The sequence below is a fragment of the Molothrus ater genome, chromosome 3 (assembly GCF_012460135.2).
Source record: "Molothrus ater isolate BHLD 08-10-18 breed brown headed cowbird chromosome 3, BPBGC_Mater_1.1, whole genome shotgun sequence".
NCBI lineage: Eukaryota > Metazoa > Chordata > Aves > Passeriformes > Icteridae > Molothrus > Molothrus ater.
The window spans coordinates 107,672,866-107,685,020 of NC_050480.2; the positions used below are offsets into that span (position 1 = coordinate 107,672,866).

General features: G+C 39.4%; 1 protein-coding gene across 1 annotated transcript in view; it reads left to right on the plus strand.

The window, feature by feature from the left end:
• Positions 1-12,155, plus strand: part of CRYBG1 (crystallin beta-gamma domain containing 1) — a 95,447-nt gene that overhangs the window by 53,158 nt on the left and 30,134 nt on the right. Inside the window, 3 exon segments of the mRNA XM_036380114.2 lie at positions 911-2,394; positions 8,370-9,819; positions 9,898-10,074. Coding sequence (XP_036236007.1) covers positions 911-2,394; positions 8,370-9,819; positions 9,898-10,074 — 3,111 coding nt within the window.

A 12,155-nucleotide genomic window follows, 5' to 3' on the forward strand; every position in this document is an offset into this window, starting at 1 on the left:
GCTGGGGCATGCCGCGCACTGACAGTGGCAGGAGAGCTGGGTGTCTGCAGCAGAAACAAGTTGGAAACTGCAGAAGCGGGGTCCGTGCTGCCGAGGGAACCCGCTCTCCTCGAGAGGTCTGGTGCGCCGGGGTAGAAAGTACTCGCGGTGTTTTGAAATAGACGTCTCAAAACAAGTATTCATCGTACCGGCATGTAAAAAGGGCTAATGTATTAAAATGCAAATATGCATGTGTACTCGGCGATGCTGTTGCGTGTTTCCTGTTTACCATGTTAATTAGAAGTTGTATGGCAGAACTTCGCCAAGAGTAATCCAGGGCAGTGTTTGACCCAGTAATGCTCACTGAGTGATGCAGTGGCTTTTATAGTTCTGAGATTTTTAGCCCATAACACAACCCAAATATTTATTGAGCTTAATTAATGAAAAATGTATGAATTGTAAGACAACTTACACCTTTGAAACTATTCTCTACCGGCACAAGTGTGAAGTGAAAACTAACTCAGCCAGTATGGAGAGAAAGTTAAATTCCCCACTCTTGTTTTTGTAAGGAAAATTTTGACTGTGAAGTTTGACCCCAGTCTTGCAGGTACCAGGATGCTTTTTTGTAACATTTTGGGTGACGTTAACTTATTGTGCAAAATTTTGAGATTTGGGATATATAAAGCTGCCATTATAAAGCAAGATGAGCACACTTGCAGACAAATGCAGGCAAAAACATACAGAAGCATCGTGGAGTCCTAATTGTTTTTCAAGACTTTTGTTGTTCTTGTTCTTTTTTTGAGAGCTAGTATTGTTCAGTAAACTGTTTTGTTTCCATTCACTGTGTCCTTTTAATTTAGAGGTAGTCTTAGAACAAAAAAAAATATAGAAACAATTTTGACATTAACCGAATGTTTGTTTGTTTTTGTAGTCCACCTCACACCTTCCGGATTCTTCCAGAGAAGAAAATAAAAAGAAACCTGTTTTGGAAAGACTTGGAAATTTGTTTGGTACAGGGAAGAGGAAAAATGTCAAAAGTTCACTAGAACACACTTCACATCACAAGGGTGAGAGGTCAGGTTCTCCTCACGGGGCGCAGGCAGTGTACTGTAGGCACTTCCGAGAAGGACACGAAGCTCCTCAAGTAGAGAACCAAGTGAGAAACGTAAGTGCCCCTCCTGAGGCACAGGAATATAATTTCAGTGGGGAGGTAAGACCGCTGTATCACGATACGATTTCAGAATGGAGCAGTAGGGGAGTCTCTTCTGACAGCGAGTGGTCAGCAGATTGGAGCGGCAGCAGCGAAACCATTAAAAACTCTTTCTGTGAGAGCAGCCTGAATGTGGAAACGCTGGGGCTGGAGAAAGAATCCGTCACAGATATAAATAATTCCACAACTCCAGATTTCATACAGAGCTTGAGAAATCTGTCTAGTGAAGACTTAGAAAAGAGTATCTTAAGTCACAAGCAGCTTGTGAACACGTGGGTGTCTGAGGAGCCTGGGCATGCAAAACCAAAGGATTTGCCATACGAGTTGGAATCTGCAGCGAGTGAGCACGCATATTCTGCTAGAGTGTTAACTGTTGATATCTATCTAAGAAAAACAGAGGAACTCCTTAATGAACCTGTGACTCTTAAATTGGAAGAAAATTGCAGTGATTTGGACACAATGGATAAAAAATCTGCTAGTAAAAGATCTGGAAAACGGAGAAAGTCTCAATCATCTAGTGACATTCCAAATGGAGAGAGAAACCAGACTGAGAATACTGCAAGGGAAGAATCTGGTTTTGAGGATGATGCCCAGTCTGAGGTGTTTTCAGACAAGATAATAAACCCTGAACGAAAAGTGAGGTCTCTTCAGCAGACTCCTGAAAGAAATTCCTCTTTCTCAGGTAGCAATCAGGACCTAAAAGTTGGATCTGCTCACAAAGGGGCATCTAAAGCTGAAGCTGACAAGGGCAAGCAGCAGATCTCAAACACAAGCTCTGCGAGGAGAAGATCATATAAAAAGAATCAGTCGGATACTGTACCCATCTCCCCTACTGGTTTGAAGGGTCAGGTGAAAGATTACTCTTCAAAAAGGCAACCTTTAGCATCTCCAGAGACTAACCCAGTGACAAAAAGAACTTCAGTGGAAAAGGGAGCTATACCTGTGGCTTTTGGGGAAGACAGTTTGGAGTCACCCAAAGCTTCTTTGGCTGCTAAGACAGAAGACTTGGTGTTTGCTGAAGGCAGAAATGATACCAAGGCAGTAAAGAATGGTAATGGTCTAGATGGAAGAGCTTTCTTGCATACTGATGGGATTAAAAATGGAGACCTGTGTCTGTCAGCTGAGAGACAGACAAATTCTGATTTAGACACCTCGAAGCTGAAGAGTTTGGATTCTTCCAGAACAGTCATGACAAAGATTAGCCTGTAAGTAACAAGCTAGGTTACCTTGTCCTTGTAGCTGTAATTTTGCTTGTATCTGTGTTTAGAATTCTATGGAAACATTAGCTCTGTATCTGTTATCTGTCTAAATTGTTTTCAGTTAAGAACTGCCCTTAAAAAATAAGTTGCCATCATTAAAGCTACCACTTAACAAGCACTGTAGTCTACATGTATTAGAAAAATAATTAATTTTTAATTTTTTTAAATTGATAGGGAATGTCTTTGTCACATCCACTATATGGAATAATTTAACATATATAAAAACTGCTCAGTCATCATTGTTGTGGATCAGATTAATTAATCTATCATTGACCTTGATTAATTATTCTCTCTGTAACCAAATTAGAATGTGGTTGAAGATTTTGTGTGTGAAAATCGTTTGAATTAGAAATGTATTCAAGTTTTCTATGAAACAGCCTAAGTTCTGCTATTATTTTATAAAGAAATGTAGCATGCAATGTAGAACTTGATTGTTCAAATGATATGATAGATCACATTCCAAAGTTTTGAGTACATGTGGTTGCTTTCTTAAGTATATGCAGGGTGAATCACTTAAATTTTGATGCATGTGAATAACATCAGGTATTTGCAGAATGATGCATATATTAGTTTTCAGTTTTTGATTTTACACTTGAAGAAACTGTCTCTGTCAAACAAGTGGTCAGAGCTTTCCTTAGGGTTATAAAGAAGCGGCTGTATTTATAAAGTTCGCTGTTATCACTAGTCTGAGACCAGTGATTGATTACTTGGGTACTGTTGCGTTCTCATCCACGGGGAATGATTTGTTTGCATTATGCATTTCTGTTGTTTGGTTGCCACGGCTGTGGGCTGTGTGCTGTTGCACTCCTCGTTCTGACATGTTCAGTTGTAGGTGTGGGGGCGCACTGAATCCTGTAGGCCCACCCGAGGTACACTGAGTGTTGATAATTGTCCTTGTGTTAGAGGGATGTGGAGGTTCAACGTGATGGTTTAAGAGACACGTCTGTTTGCAATTATGCTTCTCACATCTGAGGAGCACAGGAGCAATTTCCTTTGCACAATTTGTAATACTCTACATCTGAGTCCTTAATTTGTAACTTAAGTTTAAAAAGCCTAGTACTGAAAGTTAAACTGTGGCATTTTTGTACTGGGTGATGCCTTGCCATCTGGCAGTATAGATCACAAATCTTAAACTCCTGAGTTTGTATCTTCACAGCTTCAAAGGAAAGGTAGCTTTCAGATTGTTTTTTCTCTGTGTCACTTAGTGATGATGAAGTTATAAACAGCTGCATAGCTGGATTTCATTTTTTTTCTGTGTATCTCCTTGCTGTACAGTGAATTATCTTTTACTGTGCTCATAAAGTAACAGACGAGTGTCCTGTCTGAAAGACCAAATTTTAACAAATAAACAAGCTGTTCTATTTCATCCCTTTTTGTGGGGTGTGTGACACTGTGTCTTGGCCTTATCTGCTGCTGTAGGAGCTTTAGCCCTGGGTGGGGACTGCTGTGTTGCCTGCAAGGTTTCTGATGCGTCTGATAGCTGTCATAGCACAGCACCACACCATTTCTTTAGCCAGAGTGACATGCTCGGGTGATCTGGTATAATTTAGAGTCATTCATTAGAATGTATGAACTATAAACCTGGATGGGGATTAAGGTGCTGTAAAATGGGAAGGGGAAAGATGGTGCCATTACTAGAAGATGGTGTGTTTTTATTCTCTAGTTATCACTGTGAACAGATAAATTTTTCATTTTCAAAGGTCAAAAAGTTTTTTTTAGATAGTTCACATTCATTCCTTTCTGGTTGAAAAATACCCATTTACTTAGAGATTCTTTGGCCCCTTGTCAGATGGATTTTATATAATACAAGTAGTTCTCCCTTAAAAGTGCATGATATCTCTTACTAATGACATTGTGCCAATTCTGGGAATCAGGTTTCTTTGGAATCAATTTCAAAACAGGTCAGTTTCTCCATCACCTCCAGAAATGCAGGTTTCCTGTAAATAAAGATAGCATTTTCTCTCTTTTCTCCATTTATGTCTGTGTACTGGATAACTTGAAAGTCACAGGATACTTTGCTTCTAGCTTTTGAAAGGGAAACCTGTCAGATTTGAGACTAAAATGAGGTTGATGGTAAATCTTAATTGGCAAATAAAACCTCAGGCAGCAGTCACTTTGATGTGCTTAGCGGAAAACTTGGCTTCAGTTGTCATACTTTATGTTCAGACATGGTTTTGTAGTTGCCTTTGCATTTAAGCCCACTTGTTGAATTATTCTTCTCTTTTCACATGCCACTTTTCTTTGCTCACCTCAATCTGATATTTTGGCATCAGTGTTTTTTTGGCACCACTTGCAAGCTTGATGTGTGACTCACCTTCCATTTTTGACTGTTGGGAGAGGTTTAACTGCTTGCTTCCACAGTTTAGCTGCAAGGTGTAACCACAGAGAAGGACATTGGTATTTCTCTTGTGCCTGCTTGTTCCTGGCGTCGCAGATCAGTAAGAATGAGCCACACTGGACTCTTTGTAAGAAAGCATTTGTGCTGTTTTTTCCCCCATACAAGATGGGAGACTTAAAGGATACTCAAACAACATTTCCTTTTAAACAAGCTTGGTGACTCAGTTCTTGCAAGAAAGCGCATCTTTTGGCTGTATTTAAAACCTGTATTTTGTACTGTGGAAAAAGGTGTAATGAAAAGATTAGAAGAGGCCAGCTGTAGTGAGTGGAGCTGCAGGGCTGAGCTTTCTCATGCTCTCTGGTTTCAGCTGTTTGGCTGCTGCTGCTGTGCAGAAGTACTGCAGAATACAAAATACAAAGTGTTGAAGTGGTTGTTTCTGCATAAATTTGCAAACCTTGAAACTATACCTTTGAGGGGTGAGCTCTTCATTTAAAAGAGGTTTTAGATGTGGCTGATAAGTATCACTGTTAGCCATTAAACTTGCTTGTGTCAGGGCATACAGAGAGACACAGATTTTTATGGGAAAGATATGTGTTATGTTGAAATGTAGTAGTGCAAGTGACAGGCTGACAAAAGGGTGGTATGGGAATGACTTTGTTAAGATAATTGGGCCATTAGTGTTACCTCTTGAAAATACAGGTAAAAGAAAAGGATAAGTACATTTTTCTTCTGATCAGAAAAGGATATGAAAGATCCTGGTGAGCAGGAAATTCAGCACGTTTCAGTAGTGCATCATTGTACCAGGTGAAGGCTGTGCTGTGCTCCATAGGCAGGAGCATAGCCAGCAGGTCTTAGTGCTCATGGGTCTACATCTGGGTCACTCTGTTGAGTTGTAGCTCTTCCTCCCCTTCCAGCTCTCTTCTGGTATAAGAGAGATGTTCCCAAATTGGAATGAGTCCAGCAGTGAGCCATTAGAGAAGGTGACAGCTCTGGAGCAAAGCATGTATGAGGAGAAGCTGAAGCAGCTTGGTTTCTTCAGCTGAGAGAAGAGAAGGATACAGATAGACCTCTGTCATCTCTCACTACCTATAGAGAAGGCAGAGCCAGATTTGTCCCTGAGCTGTGAAGGGACAACAGCCACAGCTGCAAGTTGTGGCAGTGAAGTTTTAATGTGATATAAGGCAAAAATAATTCCCAGCGACAGTGGCCGCCCTGCTGCAGTGCTTCACGAGGAAGGTTGTGAGATCTTGACCCTTGAAGTTATTCAAAACTTGGTCAGGCAAAGCTTTCAGGAACTTGATCTAACTTTGAAGCTGTCCCTGTTTTGAGTAGGAAGTTAGGCTAGCTGATCTTCAGAGGTCCCTTGCAACTCATAGTCATTTTCCAAAGAGAAAAGTCATAGAATAATTTAACTTTTAAAAGTTTAGGAAAAAACAGTTGTAGTTCAAATGAAAAGTAGTGCCTCAATATATTTAATTTTATGCTCTATGATAGTTCCCTTCATACCTTCTCTCTTTCAGGAACATTTTGGTTTTCTGTTTTTCCTTAAATTTTCCAAGTGTGTTTTATTATCTGAAGTATGGCCAATGGATTTTAAGTTTGCTGTTTCCTTTCTTATTGATCATACATTTTTCATATTTCTTCATAAAGTTGTGAACTAGCTTGAGTAGGCTGGTAGTTAGAGGGAGCAGTGTCGGGAGGTCTTCTCTGAAATGACACGATGACAAGAAGGACATGGAACTGTTGGAGCAAATCCAGAGGAGGGCACAAAGTTGATAAGAGGACGAGAGCACCTTCCCTATGGAGACAGGCTGAAAGAGTTGGGTCTTCACAGGGAAGAGACGATTGCACAGAGACCTCATAAAAACCTTCCAGTATCTGAAGGTGGGGGTCTACAGGGAAGCTGAAAAAGGACTCTTTTCCAGGAGCTGTAGTGATAGGATAAGGAGTACTGGGTACAAACTGAGAGACAGGAAATTTATGTTGAATATTAGGAAGAGACTTTGTACTGTGAGGGTGGTAAGACACTACAAAAGGTTTCCTGGGGAGGTTGAGGATGCCCCAATTCTGGCAGTGTTCAAAGCCAGGTTGGAAAAGGCTTTGAGCAACCTGGTCTAGTGGGAGGTGTCCCTGCCCATGGCAGGAGAGTAGAGGCTAGATGATCTTTTAAGATCCATTGCAGCCTCTTGATAGTCTATGATTCTATGATTTTTAACAGTTGCTCTTTGTATAGATTCGTAGGTAACTATTTTTGAATCTTCCTGTTATTTCAGTAAGTTTGTTCCTCATGGTATTCCCAAGAAATAAAACTTGTACAATGGAGAATCTTGCATTAGAAGGGTTTAATTTCTTACTTGGGATGGATCATTTGAGGAAGAGGGGACTGGATCTCATGTTTTGGATTGTTCCTATATCTCATACCTCTTTCTTGGGCTAAGGAGCTGCCTGAAAACTTAGTGAACACAGTTTATGTAGGTAAAAAAAGAAGAAAACACTTAAGTACCAGAATCATCCATTGATTGGTAGAGCATTTGGGACCCTGGAGATGGCTGCAAGCTATTTTCTTTTCATCCCCCACATTTGTCAGTTTTCATGTAGGGCAGCTTCTACCTGTCCTTCTGCTGCTGTGTCCCCAGATTCCTCTCTGGAGAACAGGACTGTCTTGGAGGTGATGGTGGGCTCCTTGACACTCCTTAGATCTGACTGATTAATTTTGAAGCCATCTGCCTTACATCTTCACAGCTGTTCATACTGTACAGTATGCAGTAGCAAGTTACATGGACAAATAATTTTTCTGGTATTCAGAGAAAGGAGCTTGAAACACTCAGCTGTGCCTTCTGCCATAGCACAGGAGTACTGTGTGCATGTACTTGTACATGCCTCCCTGGCCACTCTGATAGAAAAGATTTGTGCTTCCAAATTCAATTCTTGTAAAATTATTAGGCTTAGTTTACACAATTTAAATTGCTAGCTAAGTTTACATGAAGGAAGTGGAAGAGTCCTCACATGTGGTGTTCGCTTAGCCAAGGTGGTGATGCAGTGCTTGGGGACAGCTAACATTTTCTGCAAGCACTCATGAAAGAGTTTTCACTCAATTCGAGGTTGCTTCTGCAGTGTAGGTGTAAAAGCTGCAAAGAATCTGGTCAGATGTCTTCAAAACTCATGGGAGAGAATATGCAAATGTTAACCAACTCATTATCACCTTAATGAATTGGGATTTGCTTTCTAAACTCTGTAGGGAATTGCATGTTTATAATTTATTCTGCCTATTCAGTACTAAATGTTAATGTCTGTCAGTCATAAGTAGTTGAGTTCTCTGTCTCAATTGCAGATGCTGTAAGTTGCTGTGTTTGTCTTATCAACCTTAAAGAACTAAGTACATGTTTGAAATACATACTCCTTATTTAGTGTCTAATTTTTTACATCCATATAGTTATTCCTCTTTTAGTTGATTCCTTTTGAGATATCAAAATTTGAATTAAGTCTGTGGTTTATAATTCTACTTTTTATTGTTTTGAAAATTGTTACAAGCCTGTTCAAGATTAATTAAAGATGTCAATCTGTGTCACTTTGCCTCCTCTAGTCCAGCCAAACCGAAGAACATAGAGCTGAATTTTAAAACACCTACGAATCAAGACAGTTTAGAAAGTGAGCAGGACACTCTTGAAAAACCAGTTAATAAAACTAACAGTAACATTGCCAACAAAATTTCCTTGTTTGAAAACAAATGTGCTAGCCAGAACCAGAGACCTACTGACATCCCTGCTTCAAAAAATAATGCTGTACCAAGCACATTCGTTGGCAGAGCAAAGCTGAAATTTGGAAAACAACCTAAAGAAAACGAACAGCCTGATAAAACATTAAATAAGCAAAGCAGCCGCCAGAAGTTATTTGAGAATGGCACACTGGAGAAAGAAAGCACTGCAGAGTTAAAAGGCAAAAATGGAGAAATCTTTACCTCTTATGAGGATATTGGGAAGACAACAGAACTTAAAGTAAAAGCTGCCATATCCCTTTTTAACCAAAGCAGCAAAAGTGATGCTGGTAGTGTCTCTCTGAAGCAACCAGAATCAGAATTAACCACAGCAAAGAAAGAAAGTTCACCTTTTAAACTGCCTTTGCACTCACCTGTAAAAACTGAAAATGCTCAAGATCCTTTCTACCAAAGAAATTACACAAGCTCAGAATTCCATAGAAATGAAGAAAAAGTGCTGCCAAACACAGAGGCTTTATCACCGTGCAATGATGATAAATATCCTCTACCATCTCAGGTTTCCAGATCAGAATTTAGGAAGATGGAAAATGGAGATAAAAAGGTAAAGCCAGGAGATTTGAACTTTGCACCACTTGAGTATGATGACAGCAATCAAGACAGTGTATTGGAATCAGAGCACAACACCAATACACAAAAGAGCCCAGGGGAAGCCTGTAATGGATCTGCTGAAGACGACAGCATTTTTGATTCCCCATCTGACATGAAGAAGTTTGCTGAAACAATAAAAAACTTAGACAGCTCAGTTTGTTTACCCCAGAAAAAGAAGAGGTCAAAGCTTCCCAAGTCTCCAGCACCCCACTTTGCAATGCCTCCCATTCATGAAGACAACTTAGAGAAAGTATTTGATCCTAGTGTATTTACTTTTGGTTTGGGACTGAGGAGGGAAAAAACACAGGATCTGTTACCAGCACAACAAATGAAAATGCAAAGCCTGGAAACAATAGCCAGAGTCAGGCCCAAGCGTGCATCAACAGAGCAAAGTATCATATTCAAAGCTCTGCAGTCATGTAGAGAGGAACCTGCCTTTACTCAGGAAATAAATGGAAAAGAGAACATTGACTGTACAGATGGTGAAATTAAGAGATCACGGCTTGAAAAAAGTTCCCTCTTCTCAAGCTTGCTGTCTTCTAAAGAAAAGTTTTTTAGCCCTTCTGTCACTCCAGTAAATAACACAACAGCTTTTGCAACTGACTCCTCGGGGATGCCTCCTTTACAACAGGATGTTTCTGGGCCATTCATCATGCCTCAAAAATCTGAGGTAATAAAGATCATTCAGGAAATGAAACAATGTTTGCCAACATGCTGAATGACTGTTAATTTTGATTTTGCAATTCAGTCTCTTTCAGATGTGAAGTTTCCAAGTTTTGTGGAGAAGTACCTGCAAGCAGATAGTGCCAAAAAAGAGCTAAGTTTACAAATGCCCAACTATGGCAATCCTGAGAAAAGTTTTTCGAGCTGGTTAGGAACAAGCAGATATGAATCGAATGTCCCTCCTGGTTTATTAGATGTGGATGTAAGTATTGTGTTTTTAAAAAGCTGCCTGCAAAGTTATCCAGCTTTTATGTTTTTGATAGACAATGTGCATATATTGTTTTTTTTCCCCTCTTTGGGATATGTATACATTACAAATACATTGAGGTGAACTTTGGTATGGTACCAGTTTTATCTGAAAAGGAAAATGAGACTTTTTGCAAATATGAATGGAAAGCATTTTTTGAATATGTCTTCGTACTTGATTTTGTATTATATTGAAACAAATGTTATGCTAACTTAATTTGTTATTAGTAGAATGCTTTCTGTGAACTTCAGAAAGCTTCTGTTGAAGTAATCTCTCTTCTCTTCCAACAAGACATTCAGCCATTGTACAGTTAAATAAGTAACAGAGCAAATTTTTTATTTTAGCTCTCTGTTGTATTCCCATGTATCAGCAGAAAAATATATATATTCTTTAAGAATACTGTAATAACTGGATAGTAGTGATTATTGAAAGTGCTGCTACAGTGTAGGACTGTCCCTTGGTCTGATTACAAGCATCTGTTCTTCATGACTGAAGACAGACCTATGTTTTCCCCTCAAAGCAACTTTATTATGGAATATATTTGTAATTTCTGTTTTCAAAATAATGACTAAATGTCCTGTAGTATTTGCTATTTCTGTTAATGTAAGCCGTTATTGTGACCTGAGAGGAAAATGATAATCAGGAGATCTAAAAACCATGGGAAGAAATATGTTTTCTAAAGTTTAATAGCCACATGAATGGGACCTGTGGAATTGAAGCAGCATGTAAGAAGTTTGAGAAATACTTTCCAAAGCTAATGATTATCTGCTATAGCAGTTCTACTAAAAGGAGCTCCTTTCTTTGTCACCTTGCAGGAGACAACCATCCATGGTACCTTGCAGTTCTGAGAATGTAGATTCTTCTCTTATGGGAAGTTTTCTGAATTAGAGTAGAGATGAAAATTAGGGGGGTTTTTTCAGTAGTGTAGATTTATGTTACCAATTAAAGAGGCTTTCTTATTCTGTTGGTCCTGCTTGGATTTAAAAACTTGAATTTAAAGCTAAATGTCTAATACTCTCTTAGTTTGTTTTTTGCTACTTAAACTGTTTTTCTTGAGTGGGTTTCAATTTTGCAGTAGAATGTGGAGGTCTGATATAGCAGTGAAGTGTGTACATACCTAAGACTTTAGGGTTCATACCTAACCCTTTAGGCTTCAAAGGGTGTCTGGATTTCTGTGGCACTGTTGCTGACTGGAATGTTTTGCTCAAAGGGTTTCTGGATTTCTGTGGCACTGCTGCTGACTGAAATGTTTTGCTCAAGTCAGGAATCAGAAAGGTTTCTGTGAGGTGTACCTGCTGTGCATCTTCCACTGACTAAGAAAATGGTGATGCAATGGCTAGTGGGTGATGTGAAGGAAGGAGTAAGGGCAGCCCAAAACAATGACTTTGGCATTCCTCAAAACACAGAACAAGTTTTAACTGGAACTGAAGCTCAGGCTAAAAACCAGTCGTGCTTCAACATGTCTTGATGATGCCTACAAAAACCTGGTGGTGGTTAAGAAGTGTCTTGCGACCACTGCCTGCTCTGCATATTAACTACTATGTTCTCTTTAATTCCTTGCACATGTTGCTGGTTACCTATTTAGGGGCAGGAGCTGTTTTTGTCTTTTTGTTTGTGTGAATCATTCCTAGAAGAGCAGGACCCTGTCCCAGAATGGACACTCCTATCCTTGCTAGGAAACCAAACACATAATTCCAGTGCTTGCTTTATTTGTTTGAAGGTGACGTGATGCAACCACAACTTTCCCATATATTCTGTATCATACAATTTACTGCTGACTTCAGCATTGTTTTAGATTTTGTATACCTCCATGTGTTTTAGCTGTTCTGAATATTTTTAGTTTATCACTTAGTGCTCAGTCTCATGCTCTTTGAGGAAACTTTTTACAAAATTGATTATGCTGGTTAGCTTATACATGAATGTGCCATCATGCATCCTCAGTATTTTCATATATTTCTTAAAAATACACCATGCTTTATGGCTTGACATTTTTGGACATTTAAACTCATCTTTATTATTGTACAGCATGTACTTCA